The sequence below is a fragment of the Triticum aestivum genome, chromosome 4B (genome assembly GCF_018294505.1).
Source record: "Triticum aestivum cultivar Chinese Spring chromosome 4B, IWGSC CS RefSeq v2.1, whole genome shotgun sequence".
NCBI lineage: Eukaryota > Viridiplantae > Streptophyta > Magnoliopsida > Poales > Poaceae > Triticum > Triticum aestivum.
In genome coordinates, this window is record NC_057804.1 from 390,796,186 (window position 1) to 390,816,056 (window position 19,871).

General features: G+C 50.2%; 2 protein-coding genes across 6 annotated transcripts; one reads left to right on the forward strand and one right to left on the reverse strand.

Annotated features, from left to right (window-relative positions):
- Positions 1-7,397, forward strand: LOC123092298 (inactive glucose-6-phosphate 1-dehydrogenase 4, chloroplastic). The gene is made up of 12 exons (XM_044514028.1): positions 1-285; positions 735-945; positions 1,246-1,481; positions 4,289-4,383; positions 4,482-4,596; positions 4,697-4,902; positions 5,002-5,110; positions 5,188-5,228; positions 5,611-5,731; positions 5,846-6,045; positions 6,587-6,787; positions 6,867-7,397. The coding sequence occupies exons 1-12, from the start codon at positions 208-210 to the stop codon at positions 7,105-7,107; spliced, it is 1,854 nt and encodes a 617-aa protein (XP_044369963.1). The 5' UTR covers positions 1-207; the 3' UTR covers positions 7,108-7,397.
- A 134-nt stretch (positions 7,398-7,531) lies between these two features.
- Positions 7,532-14,754, reverse strand: LOC123092297 (pentatricopeptide repeat-containing protein At1g56690, mitochondrial). 5 transcript variants are annotated; one of them, XM_044514024.1, is made up of 5 exons: positions 12,571-14,754; positions 12,239-12,326; positions 12,033-12,098; positions 11,732-11,922; positions 7,532-8,333 (listed from the first exon to the last, which is right to left on the reverse strand). In XM_044514024.1, exon 1 carries the CDS (start codon positions 14,702-14,704, stop codon positions 12,584-12,586), a length of 2,121 nt encoding a protein of 706 aa, XP_044369959.1. In that variant the 5' UTR covers positions 14,705-14,754; the 3' UTR covers positions 7,532-8,333; positions 11,732-11,922; positions 12,033-12,098; positions 12,239-12,326; positions 12,571-12,583. The 5 variants fall into 5 exon arrangements, with proteins under 5 accessions (XP_044369959.1, XP_044369960.1, XP_044369958.1 ...); XM_044514025.1 differs by having other exon boundaries at positions 7,532-8,266; positions 12,178-12,326; XM_044514023.1 differs by having other exon boundaries at positions 12,178-12,326.
- Between the last annotated feature and the right edge of the window lie 5,117 nt (positions 14,755-19,871).

Consider the following 19,871-nt stretch of genomic DNA (forward strand, 5'->3'; position numbering starts at 1 on the left):
TCCCAACGGGGGCGGCTACAGAGCGTCGCTATCCACTCCCTCGTGATAACTGAAGCCGACGACACGTACGGCTAGCTACTGTGCGTGGCTGTCTATCACTATCACTATCAGATCAGCCGGGGCCTGACACGATCCTCGCACCGGCGTGAGACTAAAAAGAAGCGGGGCAGGACACGGCGGGCCGAGAAAGAAGCGCCAACGCCGAGTATGGTTACGACGGTCCTCGCCGTGACGGCTTCAGCAGCTCCAGCGCCGCCTTCGTTGGGGGCTGCGCGCTTCAGCCCGGTGAGTACTCCACCCGAGCTCCTGTGGTTGGCGGCCGTCGTGCCTTTCGGCCTCCTTCCACCCTTGTGGCGCGCTTGACCTGGTTGATAAAATGCCTTTACCAACTTGCTATGGTTATGGTGCTATGCTGGATTCTGTGACCATGGATGCGTCATGCGTCATTCCTACGGGCCAAGAGGAAGAGGGGCGGATGGAAGGGCGAGTGCTCCTGTCTGCTGCTATCAGGATGTTCGTTGAAATGCGTGTTTGAGCTTGTGATTCTTGTGGCCCGTTCTGGCGCCTGAGGCTGACGGAATACAGAGTCGTCCAAGCACCATTCTGCCCCATATTGCCTACAGATGATGCTTGCGTTTTATTTATTCTGCATCTGGTTCAATGACTGTCAGTGTCAGATGTCGTAGGCATGGACACATTAAGTGCTGATCACCGCTTGATGCTTCTGCATGTAGGTTGCAGGACCCGCCGTCAATTTTAGACCGCAAGTTTGTGGACTGAGATGTTGGATGGCTGCCAAGATGAAGCTGCAGAAGGCCCTGAGGAGCCACGGATGGCAAGTTCAGAGAAAGCTGGGAATTCGAGGGGACGGTCAAATTCCTGACTGCTTCGAGGTTGCATCACGGACTGGAAAGATAACTCGTCGGAATGTACAACCTGCTGATGGTTGGTATTCGGATACCACTTGCATTTTGCTACTTCGCATATATCTATCAAAATTATGTGATTCTTGGCCTATGATTCCCACGGTTTTTACTTTTTGCATGACACTGGTTTGTTTCGTGCCTTTGAAAGCTGCTTCTTTTTGGCAAATTTGAAAGTTACATTCAGTGTGCACCATTTCTGAAACATGGTAGGCACTAGCTTTCATCGTACTATCTTAGTACTGTCATTACAAATTTCTCTGTAATTATTTGCTTGCATCCAGATGCTTTCACACACACATTATTGTTTCCTTTTATGTAGAAACTGGAGGTAATAACTCGATCGATGACAAAAGTTCAATGCATCTGGGACTCAACCACTCTGAAGCTGATCGTCCTGTACTAGAGGAAGGCGTTGTTCTGTTTGATAACTTTGATGACCAACCTGAAAGTGTACCATCTCTTTGCATTGCTGTCATTGGAGCTACTGGCGAACTGGCAAGAAGTAAAGTCTTCCCAGCACTATTTGCTCTGTATTACAGTGGTTTTCTTCCTCAGGTATGAGCATAACATGTCATAACTTCTGCTTGCCTTCATTTTTATTCTTTTTTAGAACCATCTTTAGCAAACAAGCCTCAATCTTCAATCCTATATTTGTGATCAACCCGCTGAATCATCAATTTCTATTTAGGATTTTTTTTTCGAGAAAACGCAAAAGCCTTGCGTTTCTTTTCATTGAAAAGGGGGAGGTTCAGTTACAGACATCTGAGGATGTGTGGATTACAGCAGGTGGATTAATGCACATCCCAGGTTTGGGGCAGCACAAGTCGGAGACCAGGTGCCCCAGCTGCCGCCCATGAGCGGGCCTCGTCCTGAATGCTATCTAGGAGCGTGTTAAGGGATGGAGTCGTATTGTCGAAGACGCAGCTGTTCCTGTGTTTCCAGACCATCCAAGGCACGAGCAGCGCGACAGATTTCAGGGCCTTGCGAAGGATCGGCGGCGTGTCTTCCTTGGCATGGTTCCACCAATCCGTAAGCGACAGTTCCTGTGTTGGGATCGGGGCCGGTATGCGTAGCCAGGCCAGGGTCTCGTGCCATGCCTGTCGGGCTAGGGGGCATTCCAGCAGCAGATGTCGCATTGTCTCCGGTTGCTGGTCACATAGGAGGCAGCGGGGATGATACTGGAGACCGTGGCGCGCCAGCCTCTCTGCCGTCCAGCAGCGGTCCTGGTTGGCTAACCAGTGGAAGAACTTGACCCGCGGCGGCGCCCAACACTTCCAGATTAGCTTCCAGGAATGACAGCCCGTTGATCCATGGAAGGTGGCCGTGTAGCAGGACTGCGCGGAGTAGGTGCCACTCGCCGTCCATCTCCAGATCAACCTGTCCGGTGTGGTGGAGAGCTCAGTGCGCTGCATGATCTGCCAGAGCTGCAGATACTGACCAATCTCGTGGAGGCCGAGGTTGCCTTGGATGTCGCGTGCCCAGGAGTTGCCATTGAGTCCGTCCGCCACGGTTCTCGTCTTCCGTCGTCGCTTGGGGATGCAGCCGTAGAGGTTAGGCATGAGCTCGCGCACGGATTGGCCACCTATCCATCGGTCCTCCCAGAGCAGGGCGGTCTGCCCATTCCCAATGAGCGTGAACGTGGATGCCCAGAACAGGGCACGTTCCGTGGGCGAGAATTGAAGGTCCAACCCCTGCCATGCTCGCTCCGGGTCCGTTCTGGAGAACCATAACCAGCGTAGTCGCAGGGCGAGACCGGCGCGCTCGAGGTCTCGCACGCCCAGGCCCCCAAGCTCGATGGGGCGGCAAACTCTGTTCCAGTTCACGTGGCAGTGTCCGCCATTGGCAGCGGCGCGTCCAGCCCAAAGAAAACCACGCTGAATCTTCTCGATCTGCTTGAGAGTTTTTTTGGGGGGCGCGAACGCAAGCAGTTGGTGCACTGGGTTGGCACTCAAGACCGACTTAACCAGCGCGAGGCGCCCGGTTTTAGTCATCAGCCAGGCCTTCCAGGTCGGTAGGCGCGCTGCAACCGCATCAACCATGGGTTGTAGCTGGGCGGCAGATGGGCGGCGCGTGGACATGGGGATGCCGAGGTAGGTGATGGGGAGAGTCGCCACCGGGCAGCCGAGGTGCGCGATCATCTCCGTGGCTGCTTGGTCGCCGTGCAGGATGGTGGCGGAGCTCTTGGTGAAGTTCACCTTCAGGCCGGAGGCCCTGCCGAACAAGGCGAGGATCTCCCTGATCGCAGTGGTGTCATCCGCCGTGGCGTGGCAGAAGACCATGACGTCGTCGGCGTAGAGGGAGATCACCGGGATGTGGCGCCATGGGTGTAGCGGCTGCAGGATGCCCAGGCAGTGAGCGCGTCGTAGGAGCCGTCCCAGGGTGTCGACCGCGAGCACGAAGAGCTGCGGGGACATGGAGTCGCCCTGCCGGTGCCATATGGGTGGGCCGGGCTCGCCGTTCAGGAGGATGCGTGTGCTCGCAGAAGACAGGAGGATGGCCGTCCACTCCAAGAATCTGTTCCCGAATCCATACTGGCGTAGAACCTCAAAGAGGAATGGCCATGACAGGGAATCAAAGGCGCGCGTGAGGTCGAGCTTGAGCATGACTCTCGGAGCTCCCAATTGGTGCAGCAGCTTGAGTGACTGCTTGACAAGGACGTAGTTGTCGTGCAAGCTCCTTCCCGAGATGAAAGCATTTTGGTTGCGGCTAACCAGGTTGTCCAGCTTGGCACCGAGGCGGATCGAGAGCACCTTGGCGAAGATTTTGGCCACAAGGTGAATCAGGCAGATCGGCCGGTAGTCGCGCAGCCCATGGGTGTCGGCTTTCTTTGGCAGCAGCGTCAGCAATGCTTGGTTCAGCTTGTAGAACCCCCTTCCTCCAGCCACGGAGATGATCGCGCACCTCGGCTGCCCGGTGGCGACTCTCCCCATCACCTACCTCGGCATCCCCATGTCCACGCGCCGCCCATCTGCCGCCCAGCTACAACCCATGGTTGATGCGGTTGCAGCGCGCCTACCGACCTGGAAGGCCTGGCTGATGACTAAAACCGGGCGCCTCGCGCTGGTTAAGTCGGTCTTGAGTGCCATCCCAGTGCACCAACTGCTTGCGTTCGCACCCCCCAAAAAAACTCTCAAGCAGATCGAGAAGATTCAGCGTGGTTTTCTTTGGGCTGGACGCGATTAGTTCCATCTTTCCCATACATAGTTCGGCTTAGTGCCAATAGAGGTGGTGTTGTATGTGTGAATAATGATGTAGAATAATCAGATTTTCGAGTCCTTTTGGGAGTTTGAATCTAGTGACTGCCTGTCAGCTGTCTGTATTATCATTTCATCCTGTCACGACTTCAATGCTTTATATTGCAGAATGTTGCCATATTTGGATATTCTAGAAAGACATTAGCAGACGAGGATTTAAGATCCATGATTGAAGCCAATTTGACCTGTCGGGTAGATCACCAGTACGTTTCTTTGGTAGCAGACCTTGACTCCAAGCTTCATGCTATTAAATTTAGGAAGTTTTCATCTGATATATATTTATAATATTGTTGTGCTGCAGTGAAAATTGTGAAGAAAAGTTGAATGAATTCCTCAAAAGGACATACTATGTCGATGCAGGACATGATAACAAAGATGGGATGGCGAAACTAAATTCGAAAATGGCACAGATAGAGGTGAGGTTACATCATACTTCTGAAATTCTGTTGGATCGAATTCAAGTGCTATAATTGTACCTGGGCTTTGTATGTTAATTCCCAACTTCTCGTTTCAAAGGGCACTTGTGCAGCAAACCGGATATTCTACCTTGCTGTTCCCCAAGAGGCACTTCTTGATGTGGCATTGCCATTATCTGACAGTGCCCAAACTAAGCATGGCTGGAATAGGATAATTATTGAGAAACCATTTGGCTTCACTAGTTTGTCCTCACAACGGGTAACACAGTCTTTGCTGTCAAGATTTGAAGAGAAGCAAATCTACCGGTGACCATCTTGTATCCATGCAAGTTACAAGTCCTGTCACTAGTTTTTACTCCACCTTTCATTCCATTAAATCTTATTGCTAAACATTATATCACACAGAATTGATCATCTTTTGGGTAAGGATCTAATTGAAAATCTCACTGTCTTGAGATTTTCTAATTTGGTGTTTGAACCTTTATGGAGTAGGAAGTACATACGCAATGTGCAGGTACTTTTGAAACAAACTCATTTCACCAATGTATTTATTTTTACATACACACTGCTAATGTGCATGCATTGTTACAGGTCGTTTTTTCTGAAGAAACATCAGCAGAAACACAAGGGAGGTCAGTTAACATGAAGGCATTTCTCTTAGGGAAAAAGAAACATCACTAAGTCGTCATCGATAAAAGAATGCTGAAGCCCTTTAGGTTACATCATCATTAGGCACCATTTGTTTTGCACAGTCTAAATAATATACACTTTGACTATGCTGGTTTTACGTAAATTAGCACAAGTTCATCCTGCTGAGTAATTCTTAACAAAGGAAATTTAGTACAGCACCAGTTTTAATCCTGGTTTCATGCTGCATGATTAGCTTATAACTGGATTGTGACCTTCAATGTAGTCTCTAATTTACTCAGGGTTTTTAATGAAAATTTAGTCCATTATTAGTGCTCCCATTTTACATTTATATTATCATTTAGTTCCTCCACCATGTCATTTCAGGTACTTTGGAAACTACGGGATAATCCGTGACATAGTGCACAGCCACATTCTTCAAACGATAGCACTATTTGCTATGGAACCACCTGTAAGTCTTGATGGGGAGGATATCCGCGATGAGAAGGTAACCGAGTAGAGCGCTATAATTTTATACCAGAGGAAACCATGCACTTACCATCCTAGAAGTTAAAAAATGCTAATATTTGTTACAGGATTAAGAAAACTATATATTATGCAGGTGAAGGTGCTCAGATCAATGCGAAAAGTGGACATTGAGGATGTCGTCCTTGGTCAAATCAAAGATACCTCTGGTGACGTTGACCGATATACAAAATCAATGACACCTACCTACTTTGCTGCCGCCATGTACATTGACAATGCACGTTGGGATGGGGTACCTTTTTTGATCAAGACTGGAATGGGACTTATGGAGAATAGGTACTCTCGATGAGTTCCATAACTTTTACCATTAGATGTCTTGGCTGGTTTATCTCTTACTCTCAAAAGAAGTCAGTGTCTGATTTCAGTCAGCCCATCATATCCTTTTGTTATAATGGAATCATCATCATTATACTACCTTCCATAAATCTTTGAATTCTCCAAAGGTAAAAGTGCATAGTGTTTCGTATGCATAGGTAACACTGTTGTCATACTCCCTCCGGTTTGTACTAAACCATCGACAATTAGGCCCTGTTCGGCTTACCTCCGCTCCACAGCTCCACTCCTGGAGCGGGTGGAGTCACAGTGAAAAAATGCGGAGCGGCTGTTTCGTGGCTCCACAGCTCCTCGTATTTCATGGAGCAGGTGGGATTCCGAACAGGGCCTTAATATGGACCGGAGGGAGTATTATTTTCAAGAGCCCACCCTCCTCTGAGCACATTATTGAGATCTTTGCATGCTTACTGTTTCAGAAAAGCAAATACAACTTACTTACCTGATCAAGCATAGCTGACAATTCTTAATCCTTCATTTCCTTCAGAGCTGAGATTCGTATTCAATTTCATCATGTCCCTGGCAATATCTACCGTGAACGTTTTGGTCATGACATAGATCTCGACACAAATGAGCTGGTTTTACGTGACCTACCCGAAGAAGCCATTCTCTTGAAAGTCAACAATAAGGTCCCGGGACTTGGGCTCCAGTTGGATGCTTCAGAGCTGAACCTACTTTACAGGGACAGGTATGGAGGTCACTTTGATCATCTTGTGATCTACAGTATTCAAGAGAGCTGGTACTGAGTCATGATGCATGCTTTGCAGGTACGACGTTGAAGTTCCAGATTCATATGAGCATCTTCTTTTGGGTGTTGTAGATGGCGATAGTCATCTCTTCATGCGCAGTGACGAATTAGCTGCTGCATGGAGCGTATTGGCACCTATACTCCATGAGATCGACCAGAAGAGTGTTGCTCCTGAGCTCTACGAGGCTGGGGATAAAGGACCAATTAATGCTTACTATCTCGCTGCTAAACATGGAGTCCGATGGGATGATGGCTGCTGAGCTGATACTTGGGAGCTGCTCAATGTATTTCGCTTCCTTCCCCGTGTGTAGCAAAATCTGTTCGTGAACTAAAACAAGAAATTGAGAAGAAAAAAATAGGTATTTCTTGCTTGTTGATTCAAACCCTTCGAAGGTGGATCAAAGGTACTACCGAGCTGATATGTTGCACCTAACAATGAGGATGGAGTAGTGCATTGAGCGAGTCGTGCGGGGTGACTTCTGTAAATTGGACCTTAGTATGTGCTAATAGTTGCAAACATCTTATGGAAATGTCTCGGTGTCATGTTAAATATGCGTGGGTCGTGTTGTCATTCTCAAGCAGTCATTTGATTCCGCAAAGCAAAAGAAGTATGCTTGAAACTCAAGAAGCTGCAGAGTCCGGAATTTTCTGTTCCTTTCCCCCAAACACTTCCCTGATAGTACTGTTTTTGCCGCCTTGGTATCAAGGTAGATTCTGACAATCCAGTTTATCCAATGCAAACTGACTTTTTTTTTCTCTTTTTGAGAAACACATACACCTCGCTATCGATGGAACGATGCCACCCGCCCATAAAAAAAAACCACATTTATGAGATATGCAAGAATCAAACATTTCCTGATGGGTTGGGGGTACAATCACCCTCCTAACCATTTAACCATAAGTTGGTATTGGTTTCCACTGCAATTTATACGGGTAACTTGGTGACTATTGGTTTTTGTTGCCCTTTGACTAAGTAATTTTAAGCCCCTTGATACCAATGCTAATGTTGTGTTATGGCCTTAGGGAATGAAAAAGGTGTGAAGTCTAATTTCTTTCATGAACCATGATGAAATGTCCAGTTTACAACTTTGTTTTTCAGTTTACAACCATCAAAGGATCTAACAACATTAACATATGAATTATTTGCACATACAGGGTATTGATATTATCTTTTAGAGTGCAATTCCTAGATGGCAATCTCTTTGTAGCAACAACAATCAGGATAGACCATCCGAAGCTTCCTTCCCAGTGGAATCGTCAAAAGATGTGTTCACACATGAACACAGTCATGGTGTGCTCTCAACGTCGAGTACAATATGTATAACACATCGCCGAAGGAGCCCCACCAGGGACGCGATATGCAGGACACACAAACGATGTCTCTTGAAGACCCGAAATCTCGCACATCAGGGAGGGACCCTGTCAGAGCACGACAACTATGAGCTCTCCTAAGTCGGCCTAACCTCCTCTAGGGCCTTGTGGTTCACTGTTGTTAAAGACGAAGAACACCAAAGAACGAGAAGCAACAATTAGGTAAGAAAGAGAATATAATAAAGTAGCATATGGATTTGACCAATTGTTTGTTGTTTAATCGGCCGTCATCTCTGACTCTAGACTTTCATATAAGAAAGGGACTTGAAATCCCGTCCAAAAACTAAAAACCTAGCCTACCCGAAGCCTCCAAAATAGGCTTTCACCCAGCTTTATATATATAAAGCCACACAACTGAACAATACAAGGTACTCCCTCCGTCCCATAATATAAGACGCTTTTTGACACTAGTGTAGTGTCAAAAAAACGTCTTACATTATGGGACGGAGGGAGTAGTAAGTTAGCCCTCTTACAAAGCAGATCAAAGGAAAATTCAAACATCGTACCACAAAAAAGTGCAAAGTGCAGTACTAATGTTGCAAATGAACACATGAGAGCGCGAAAGACACTACGTCACAACAAACTGTACATTGGCTCCACGACAACACCCAAAAGGGTAATAACGGCGCAAAGTGTCTCCGTTGTCGAGTCCATAGGGCCAGACAAAGGTTTTCACCTGAAGCCCTGGCACAGAGTGGTGCCCCAAAGCCTCCTCACCTCTTCCGAGCGGGCTCAGAGCGGCATGCGCTTCTGCTTTGGCTCGAATTAATATCAGATCCGAGTCGTTTTTGGCACCTGTTTTTTAACCCTTTTTTGGCTCTAGAGGTCGCATATGACCTTGGGTTGAGATGATCTGAAAAAGCAAAGTTGCTCATCTCGACAAAACACACAACTTTCATGATGATCCGTTCCCGATAAAGATCATCTTGAGAACACTTCTGTGCATGCCAAAAGCCGGTGTCAACAGAAAGGCAGGCATATACCACAGTTGGCTATAAGGGCATTAGAGCGTCAGCCAGCTTAGTTTTTTGAAAGAAGCATAGAGCCCGGAAAATACATAACATCCTCCTACCTGACAACTATAGAATGAATTCGGGAGTTGGTGGAATAATGCGATCAGACATGCAAGTTAAGAGGTTGGTATTAAGTAATCAATTGCTTGCACCTATTTTACAAAAGGTTTTTCAAATTAACTAAATCTTTGTTTGTGCTATTAAGTAATCTAATATCTCTTTTTTGAATTATTTTGACAATTTCTTGCTTTGTGTGGAGTTATTGTAGCTGAAGTTCATTTTATCAGAACAATTCTTCAAATGCACTGGTAACTGGTAACTCCTCCGCTGTCTTGATTTTTCGATGTGTTTGGTTCGCGCACAACCAAACACACCCTTTGGCGAATTCGTAGAGGTGATACCTGGACTGAAAGAAGAAGCCTGGGGAAACGGACTCACTCCTCTCGCGTCGCCAGCTGGGGCGACCGAGAGGACCTACCCTAGCTGCCGGTCTCTCCCCTCCCTCCCCCCCCCCCCCCCCGCCCCCCGCTGCCGTCGGCAAGAGCCGCCGGGCAAAGCCCTGGAGGTGCCGGCGGCGGCGGGCCACTTCCCCTCGGTTGGTCCAGGTGGCTGGCACGGGACAGGCTAGCCGAGTAGGGCGCTGTGCTTGTGCGGGGCCAGCGGCGCGGCGGCTGGCGTGGGTGGCGGCGGCGTGCGCTGCGGTGCGGACAACGGCGGCAAGCGCGTGGGCGTGGTGCGCGGCGGCTGCGCGAGGATGTGCTCTGGCGGATGCGTGCGCCGTTGGGAGCCTCGATCTGGTCTCTGGACGGGCGGCGCGGGAGGTGGGTCCGGACGCAGCGGGGCGGCGCGCTGGCATGGGGGTGCATCGGCTGCGCGTCGGCTTCGTGGTGGGCGGCGTGGAGCGGCTGGAGGTGTGCTGCGTCCAGCCCTGGTTGGGGGTCTTCTGGATCTGGCCATGACTGGCGGCTGGCGGCGCGAGGTGGTGGCGATGGCAAGGTCCAGTCGTCGCCATGGGCGTGCTCTGCTGCGCCGCGGTGGCTGCCCTCGCTTCGGTGAGGGGCTGGGCGGCTGTGTGGCAGGGTCGCGTGGGGGTGGCGGGGCTTTGACCTAGATCTGGTTCAAGTGCTCGGAGGCGGACGGCGGTGTCCCGGCGCGCGTGCGTGCGGCGTCGGGACTGGGTGCGGCAGGCGACGGCAGGCTGCGAGCGGAGGTTGTGGTGGCGTCATCAAGCTGCGCCCCGGATGGCCTTCGATCCGTCTCCTCGTCGTCTGGGCGCTAGTTTTGCCGAAGGGTTGGCCATCTCCCAGCTGCGGTTCATCGCTCGTCTCACGCCCGGGGCTGCAGGATCGAGCTCGTCTCGCGCCGGGCAGCAAGATCGAGCTCGTCTCGCGTCTGGGCGCTAGTTTTGCCGAAGGGTTGGCCATCTCCCAGCTGCGGTTCATCGCTCGTCTCACGCCCGGGGCTGCAGGATCGAGCTCGTCTCGCGCCGGGCAGCAAGACCGTGCTTGTCTCGCGCCCGACAACAAGAACGAGCTCGTCTCGCGCCCGGCAGCAGGACCGCGCTCGTCTCGCGCCCGACAGCAGGACTGCGCTTGTCTCGCGCCCGGCAGCAAGACCGAGCTCGTCTCGCGCCCGGGGCTGCAGGACGGGACGATGAAGGCCAGTTTTGGCCGGCCTATTGGGTCCCCGCGTTGGGGGCCGTCTAGGGATGTGAAAGGCGGGACCTTTCCACTCATCTCTTTGGTTGGGGTAGCGGCGGGTCTAGGGTGAGGTGGTGACAAGGTCTTCGATGCCAGGGCGGCGGCCCTGGTGGTGGTAGCCCGGTGCTCATGGGCAGAGCCCGTGGCTCTGTGTTGCCCGGTGACCATGGCTGTGTGGGCGGCGTGGTAGCCAGGGTGTGGCATTCGGTGGCGGTGAGTGTTGGCCGGGGTGAAAACCTGTTCTATCTTCGGATGGACCGGCGGCGGCGAAGCTCGTTCCCTTCTTGAAGGCATCGTCGCGGCTCTCATTGCCCGTCGTGTTGCTCTAGGGGAAACTCTGATCCTTGGATGGGGCGGTGGCGGCACTGGAGTGTCGTTTCCTTCCTGAAGGCGCCGCCTTGGAGCCCACAGTTCGTCGTATGCGGCTGCATCTCTTCGTAGTGATAGGGGTGGTGTTGCTGCGCTCAGCGCCTATGTATCCTGCCTTGGGTGCATGTGTTGTGGTGGCGTGTGTTTGTTGTGGTGGCGTGCGTTTGTACCGGACTGTTGAGGATGATTGCTTTATATATAAAGCGGGGCGAAAGCCTTTTTCGGTTAGAGGTGATACCTGACCGATCCACCAGTCAGCAAGATGAATTCAATTTTGATGTACGTAAAATTTAAATGAGCAACCGATTAAAAATTAACTAATTGCCTCTTTCCAAAACTTCTGATATATTTCATACATAATAACACAGTACAACATGGTGTTCAGGGGTGAGGTGGGAGAGGGGGGAGGTGTACGAAGCTGAATGATTCACCTGGATCCTTTGTTTGCCAAACAAACTGCTGAGTGCTGAGAAGCCACAGTAGCACACTCAAAATCTCCACGAGTGATTTTGTGATCAGACTGCCAGCACAGCATATCCAGTCTTCCGCCATGTCATGAATGTCCTAATTTTTCCTGTCTATCAAACCTATCACAATAGACGAACTCCACTGCTTCACCAGTCTGCAAAAGTAAGAGTGCAATGTGAGAAAAAACATATGCACGTAAGTGAGTGTGCACATCAGGGTTCATGTAAAGGCAGGAACTAAATAGAAAATATATGAAACTTTCACCTTAAGCTGTCTTTTGGGGTTTGTACCCATTCAAATAACATGCTGCTCTTGAAAAACAGTGACTCCCTGCAGTAGAAAATGATTTGTAATTGGAGTTTTTACTGTAACAGGTGATTACCCAGGTTCTAGCTCAGCATAATCTGACCTCTAAGAAGTGACCTCGCTTAGAGCAGCAGTCACATTACCGTCCATAGTTGCAAACATACCTCAAGGGAACAAGCTCCCCATGTGCAGTTCACTCACAGTAGATGATGAAATCATGTTCAGATGAAACTCGGATTCTGAATATGTTCCCTATAAGAAGATTAAGCTGCCATTAAACTAGTTATCCTGAAGCCTTGAAATGATGAAATCAATAGGATATGCATATAACTGCAAAATGGAATTATTACTGGAGAACCCAAGGGTAACTGCTCTAACTCTTGAGAGACACAAAGCGGAAGCATCACCAAAATGAGGATTTCCGAACCAAGGGTAACTTCACTCATATTGAGAATTACCAAATAGCAAGATGAGATGATGTAGGACAAGGATCTACCTTGCCATTCACCTCACCAATAGTCCCTGCATGAGCAAAATCCGTCTTTGAAATGATGGAACCTATTAGCATCTCTGAGTATGATTTCCCGGGAAGTTATTTTTGCAATCAACTTCATGGCAGCATGGCAGTCACCACACACTCTAAGGTTCTTCATGACACGAATGGGCATTCCTTCTGGAACTTTCAAAAGTCCATACGCCACAGCCTGCCTCTCACTATGATATCGCAAGCTATGAAGTTTTTGCTCTTCGTCTATATCATGGAGCACAAAGCTTCCGTCAGCTGAGTAACCAGATTCCATCAGTAGACCATCTAGTTTCTCCAACATCTTAAGGATAATAGCATGCTCTGGGTGTGCTAATATATCACCAGATGTGAAGAGGTGCACCCTCTTGTCGTACTCTATCCAACTACAGCCTGTAGACTTGTTTAAATTCCTTGAGCTAATGAATTTCCGCATCTTAGAAGCATCTTCCCACCTCCCAGTGGATGTATAAATGTGAGAGAGCAAAACATATGGTCCAGCACTCTCGGGCTCTAGCTCTAATAGCTTCTTAGCAGCAAGCTCGGCAATCTCAGCATTCTTGTGCATCCTACAGGCACCCATCAGTGCTCCCCAGATGATAGCATCGGCTTCAACTGGCATGTTCTTAATCAAATCCAATGCTTCATCTACAAGTCCAGCTCGACCAAGCAAATCAACCATACAAGAGTAATGCTCCGCTCCTGGTCGGATGGCAGAATCCTTACACATAGAATTGAAAATTTCCCTCCCTACTTTTACTTTCCCGGTATAGCTACAAGCAGTGAGGACTCCTATATAAGTAATTCCATCAGGTGCCATTCCTGCAATCGTCATGTCATTAAATACGCCAAGTGCTTCCTCCCCCAACCCATGTTGAGCATAACCAGTGATCATCGAGTTCCACATCACGACATCTTTGGGCTCAAACATATTGAAGATCCTATTAGCTTTATCCAAATTTCCACATTTGATGTACATTGTGATTAATGCTGAGACAGCAGAGACGTCCATGTCAAAGGAGCATCTCAGCATTGCAGCATGCACCTCCCTTCCATAATTGAGAATAGCTAGTGCCGAACACACAGTGAGGATGCTAATGACTGATGGGTAGTTTGGACGTACACCTCTCCATGACATATCACGGAAAGTAGACAATGCCTCAATCAAGAACTCATTCTGCTCATATGCTTTAATCATTGCACTCCACGTACCATCATCCTTCTCTTGCATTCTCTCAAACACTGCCTTGGCAGCATCCACCATCCCGCGTTGCCCAAACCCAACCATCATCGCATTGCAGGCAGCCACTGGGTGCTCTGGCATTGCATTAAACAGCTGCTCAGCATCCTCGATATGGCCAGCCTGTATGTACCCGACTAACATAGCAGTCCATGACACCTCATTGCGATCAGGCATCACCTCAAAAAGCTTCCGCGCAAGGTTAAGCTTCCCGTTTTGAGAGTATCCAGATATCATTGCAGTCCATGACACAACATTCCTCTTCGGCATATCATCAAACAGCAGACGTGCCTCGGCAATTCGGCCAGCCTGGCAGTACCCAGATAGCATGGCGGTTCGTGCAACTACGTCCTTGTCAGGCATTTCATCGAACAGCTTGCCGGCCTCATCGAGACGGCCGGCATCAATAAAACCACCCAGCATAACCGTGTAGGAGACGTGGTTGCGCTCGGGCATCTGGTGGAACAGGCGGATGGCGTCGGCCAGGAAGCCGTGGCGCACGTACCCGCGCAGGAGGGAGGTGAAGGAGACGACTGAGGGGGGTAAGGGGATGGAGGCGAGCGCGGCCGCCGCATCAGGGAGGGTGTGACGGCGGAGGGACAAGCCGGAGATGAGAGCGTTGTAGGAGCCGAGATCGCGGGAGGGCATGCGACGGAAGAGGCCGAGGGCGGCCTCCGGGAGGTGGTTACGGAAGTAGCCGGCGATGAGGGCGTTGTAGGAAGCGGTGGTGCGGAGGGGCATGGCCTCGAACGTCGCGCGGGCGCCCTCCATGTTACCCGCGCGCGCCATCCAGGCGATGCGCGCGTTCGCGGCCACCACCGCCGGCGCCGTACTCGACGGCAGGAAGCGAACCGACGGGAGGCGCATGGCGAGCGGGTGTGTGCCGAACGAAGTCGGGGTCTGAGACTGAGCACGATGGTGAATAGTATAGCCGGCTGATTCTAACCTATAAAGATGCTAGCCGACCCTCCTCCACGGAGCTCCCTCCGATTGGCATGTTCGTAGCCATCGGATGAGCTTTGACTTCCACTGCCGAACGTTGGATCGGTTGACTACGTGGTAAAAAGAGTTACTTCTTTTTTGCTTTCACGTTTGACTGACTTGTGGCCCTTTTGCTCGTATGATTCGGCTTGTTGTTTGTGGGTTTTTTGAACCATGGTGAAAGTCAACCAGTGCCCTGCGTGCGCGTGGTCGTGTGTGAGCCGTCAACTATTTATTTCTCTATGGCTGACGCAAGCGCGAGAATCGCGCGACGTGTGAGAGGCAGCGCAATGTGCATGAGGTCTTTCAGCGTCCCCACGCACTGCACCCATTCATCACCATCGAGAAACCAAACCAAAAAGAAACACATCGGCTCCTCCGCAGCTGCCCGCAACCCTATCCTCTTTCCATCAAACCCCGCAGCCACCGCGAGCCCGCAGCCGCACTCCACCTCCATCCTCTCGCACCCTACTCCCGCATCTCATCCATCCCTCTTCACCTCGGACCGGATATGAGATGTGTGGGCGCGGAGGCGAGAATCTCCGGCGGCGGCCGCCTGCAGGCAAAGGGCAACGGTGGTCGCGTTGATTTGATTCAGCGCCATAGATCGGCCCCTGCTGAGCGACGAGGTTGCTGGACTGCCACCATATCCGTCCTCCGCCGTACGGTGCCTCCTGCGAGTGCCATCTGTTAGAGTTGTGTCGAATATTATTGTACAAGTTAGGTTATAGTTGGACTTAGAGTCGTGCGGTGTGTAGACAGGATACAGAGTCGTGTCCAAGTAGGACACTTGTATCCTAGGCCTCTCATATATAGCGGGGGTAGACACACGATGTAACCTATGCCAATATAATAGCACAGACACGCTGGGGGAGCCGGCGGCGTGTGCCGGTGCCCGGGCGGCCAGGGTGCGGTATTGTAGCGGTATCATGGGGAGGAGCGCCCGTAGTCAGACCCCGGTGATGTAGCCATATCAGTGAACCTCGTTAACAAATCTCGGTGTCGTGCTCGTGCGATTGCTTGGTCCTCGGTAGATCAACGGTATGCCTCGGATTTATTCTAACAAGTGGTATCAGAGCAAGGTTTGATGTGAGGCTGTGGTGTTGATCTAGAGGAAGGAGCGGAGCGAGGATTTTCGTCGGATCGATGATCGTGTGGAACGGTTCGGAAATCGATGATACGGCAAGATGCTCCGTTCAATAGCAGTCAGACGGAGGAACCGTACGCGTAGAAGCTGTCGGCGTGGAACTCGATCGGTCTGGTTTGGATGTTCGATCTGGCAATCTCGGTGACAATAGGTTACAGGCGGCTTTCGACAGAATCGTGCATCAGAAGGATACGTGTGGCTCTCGGCGACAACGTGCGGCAGAATCTTTGGCGTCGACAAGATCGATGGACAGCGGAGGCGGCCCACATGTGAAATCGTGAGGCAGCAACGCTCGCGGCGGGCAGGCAACGTGTCGCCTGATATTAGCCCAGAACCAGCCAGCGCTGGAGGAGGCTCACGCGGTGTAGTGTGGGGGCAAGGCCCAGGTGGGCAGCTGGCAGCAGCGTGGCCCAAAGGGGCTGCAGTCCAATGCGCAAGCTGGTGGGCGGTCCGCGCATGCAGTGGTGTGCGGGGCTGGATGACTAGGCTGTGTTGCAAGGCCATAGAACATTGTTGTTGGCTGAGTGTGGCCATGAGCACGTGAAGAAGCTGCAAAGCATGAGATTTGTTACAAGAAAAATAAGGGCGTCAGGTACCGTGCGTGTAGCTATCTATCGAGAGCAACACAAAGAGCAGGATGGAGAAGGTTTGGGGCTGCACGTGAGCAAGGATAAACGGAACTTTTGATCTTGTGCACGGGAAGGCTACTAGAGGAATTCTCCGATTGGCTCTCTTTGCTTGGTACATGTACATGTATGTACAGGATGACAGCGGTGCACGCTACGGAAAACAAAGGCGCGGTCGCAAGTCCATGAAATATTTGATACGATGCAAGTCAACGAAGATGGACGTGTGCAGCGACGCGGCGTGCGTACAAGGCTCGGGTGGAGTCTAGAGCATGTCGTGTCATGTTCATGCATACACAGGGCGTCAAGCAATGTACGGAGATGTACGGAGCGGACACGACGCAGGGTGAAGCATGGTTGCATTCGGATAATTTTCGGCTGGGTCGGACTGGATTGTCTGATGGACTAACATGGATGTTGGTCAAAGCAGAAGATGGAGGTGATTTCAGCGACGACGACATATGAGCGTGATGCTGATGGTGGCCGACTTCTGGGGCGTGGAAACACGTGGTGCAGGCCTGAGGGCTTGTGCGGCTTCGACAGACTATGGCGCAGGGTTGATTCAAGACGGTGCACATGAGAGCTTGGAATCGACAGGGCGCGGGAGGGTGGCACGTACAACCACCATGGAGTCATGTTGAAGGTGGAGCTGGAGTCCGGCGAAAGACTACACTCTGTGCTGATGGAGGGGCTACGACGTAAGAATTCGGAGAGTCGAAGCCTATTTCAGCGGGATAGCGAGAGACACGTGGATCGGACTGGGTACCAGTGGTCTGATGGAGACGTGATACTCGGCATCGGTCGGTGATGATCGATGGTTCTCTACAGTGGGGGTTGAGGCAGTGTGGGCAAGCTACCTGGGAGACTCGACCAGGACAGCAGAGACTCGACGCGATGTTAGCGGCGAGGCGTGCGGTAAGCACGGGACACAGCGACGGGCCAAGGCACGGGTGGTCAGACATGTGGTCAGGCAAACTGTGCAGGGGGTGCTGAAGCAGTGTTGACGAGTACCGGATTCAAGTTGGTGACTGGGTCTATCGGTGCTAGTTGATGGATAGGAGTTGACCGTGGAGAATCTGAGAAAGTGGCGGAAAGTCTGAAATTGTCAAAAGCTGAGAGAGTACATGGCCACATATTCTGTGGTGTTCAGTGCACATGGCAAAGTGCGGATGACAAGTACAGAAGGAAGCGGAGTGCTATAGCTGTGGGACATGTCAGAGACTATCCGGAAAAAAGGATGAGACAACTGTGAATTTGACTCAGGGTGACACAGGGCGACAGTGAAATTCCTTCAAGTTTCAGACAGACGGTCAAGAAAGAGCGGTGATGTTGAGTTCAGGTAACTCTTGTATGTGACATCCAATATGTGAGTTGTTCATTTTTCACGCAGATAAGTTATCGGTGTGTGATGGCGTTGAACGGAAACTCCAGAAGTTGAGAGCACAAAGTAGAGTAATGAAAAATTTAACTTTGCTCAAGTGTTGACTGTGAAGAAGACGGGAAGGGACTACAGTTGTAGGTGGAGTCACATGGAGTCTTGGAGTAGCAGCGGTGCTCATGGCGTATCTCAAGTCCAATGTACATGGAAGTTCGACACACGGACGAATTCCAGGTGGTGGAGAATATTCGCCAAGGTGGAGTTTGTTAGAGTTGTGTCGAATATTATTGTACAAGTTAGGTTACAGTTGGACTTGGAGTCGTGCGGTGTGTAGACAGGATACAGAGTCGTGTCCAAGTAGGACACTTGTATCCTAGGCCTCTCATATATAGCGGGGTAGACACACGATGTAACCTATGCCAACATAATAGCACGGGCACGTGGGGGAGCCGGCGGCGTGTGCCGGCGCCCGGACGGCCGGGGTGCGGTATTGTGACGGTGTCATGGGGAGGAGCGCCCGTAGTCAATGTCCCGGGGATGTAGCCATATCGGTGAATCTCGTTAACAAATCTCGGTGTCGTGCTCGTGCGATTGCTTGGTCCTCGGATGATCAACGGTATGCCTCGGATTTATTTTAACACCATCTCGCCCCACCAGTTTCTCGCGTTGTGGATCCGTCGGGGATGGAGGGAAGCAAGTGAGAGGAGGCAGGAGAAGATGTGAATCGAGGGAGTGAAAGAAGGAGCTCACGCGGGAAGGGAAAGAGGCAGTCTGACGGCATATCCTCGTCTCATCCCTGGCTGCAGCTCTTTTGATGCCATGGCACCAGTGGTGGCTCCTCGATGGAGTGCCTCCTCCCATGACAGCACGACCAGAGGTAGGCTCGACTCCTTTTTTCCCTTCTCTCAATTGATCTCTCCTTTCCATCTCATGATGGATTCTTTCTTCTAAGATGAATTAGTAACTTTAGCACCAAATATGAATATTTGGACAAAGAAAAGAGCACATGGCAAAATTCTCGGCAATCCCTTGCTAGCATTTGTCTCTCTGAACTGTTGTTTGACTTACAGTGTTTTGACCCATTGCTCTGCTTCAAGCTCTCACTGGAGTATTTGCAGTATGCCTGAACTTGGATGTGTCCAAACCAACATTGTTGTGAATGAGCTCTGCTAGCTATGCTATATATATTTAACCATTTCTAGATTGTCTCAGCTCATGCCATGAGTTTGGGTAGCGTGTCACTGTAATATGTAATGTCTATTCCTTCTGCCTTTTTCCTATCTGTACATTTGGAGAAAGATGCACACGTGTTATTTCCGCATTTTACAATTCCATTTAGGTGTAAAAACCTGTCTTGTTCCTTTTTGTTTTCTGTATAGTTTTTGCACTGACCAGTGAATTGTGATGTCCATGAATACTCCCTCCGTCCGAAAATACTTGTCGGAGAAATGCTAAAAATATATGTATCTAGAACTAAAATACGTCTAGATACATCCATTTCTCCGACAAGTATTTTCGGACGGAGGGAGTACTATTAAGGCATTGTTGAACTTTGCCTTTTCCTATCTGTACATTTGGAGAATAAGGCATGTTGACTGAGTGTTGCTTCCCAGGTGAGCTGAGGTGATAACTGAACCCTCTTGTACTATAGAACAGATTCAATATTTGCTTGTATTTTCATGAGCCTAAGGATAGTTTTCTTCATGTTGTTGTGGCTGTGGACACTTGCCGAAAAAAGAAAAGACGGTGAGCGAGACGACTGCATCGAGATACGGTGGCCAGCTGTTAATTGCCTGCTTTATGCAAAACTAAAACAAGTGAAACTAAAATGATTTGGTGTGTATTGGCTAAATTAGAGCATATGACATTGGCATATGAAGGATAACACTACAAGTTGGCACA

Excerpts from the sequence above, each read along its gene's own strand:
- LOC123092298 (XM_044514028.1), top strand. The coding sequence starts at position 208 with ATGGTTACGACGGTCCTCGCCGTGACGGCTTCAGCAGCTCCAGCGCCG. Across the intron at positions 286-734 it reads GGGCTGCGCGCTTCAGCCCG|GTTGCAGGACCCGCCGTCAA; the intron begins GTGAGTACTCCA and ends TTCTGCATGTAG. Across the intron at positions 1,482-4,288 it reads ACAGTGGTTTTCTTCCTCAG|AATGTTGCCATATTTGGATA; the intron begins GTATGAGCATAA and ends TTTATATTGCAG.
- LOC123092297 (XM_044514024.1), bottom strand. The coding sequence starts at position 14,704 with ATGCGCCTCCCGTCGGTTCGCTTCCTGCCGTCGAGTACGGCGCCGGCG.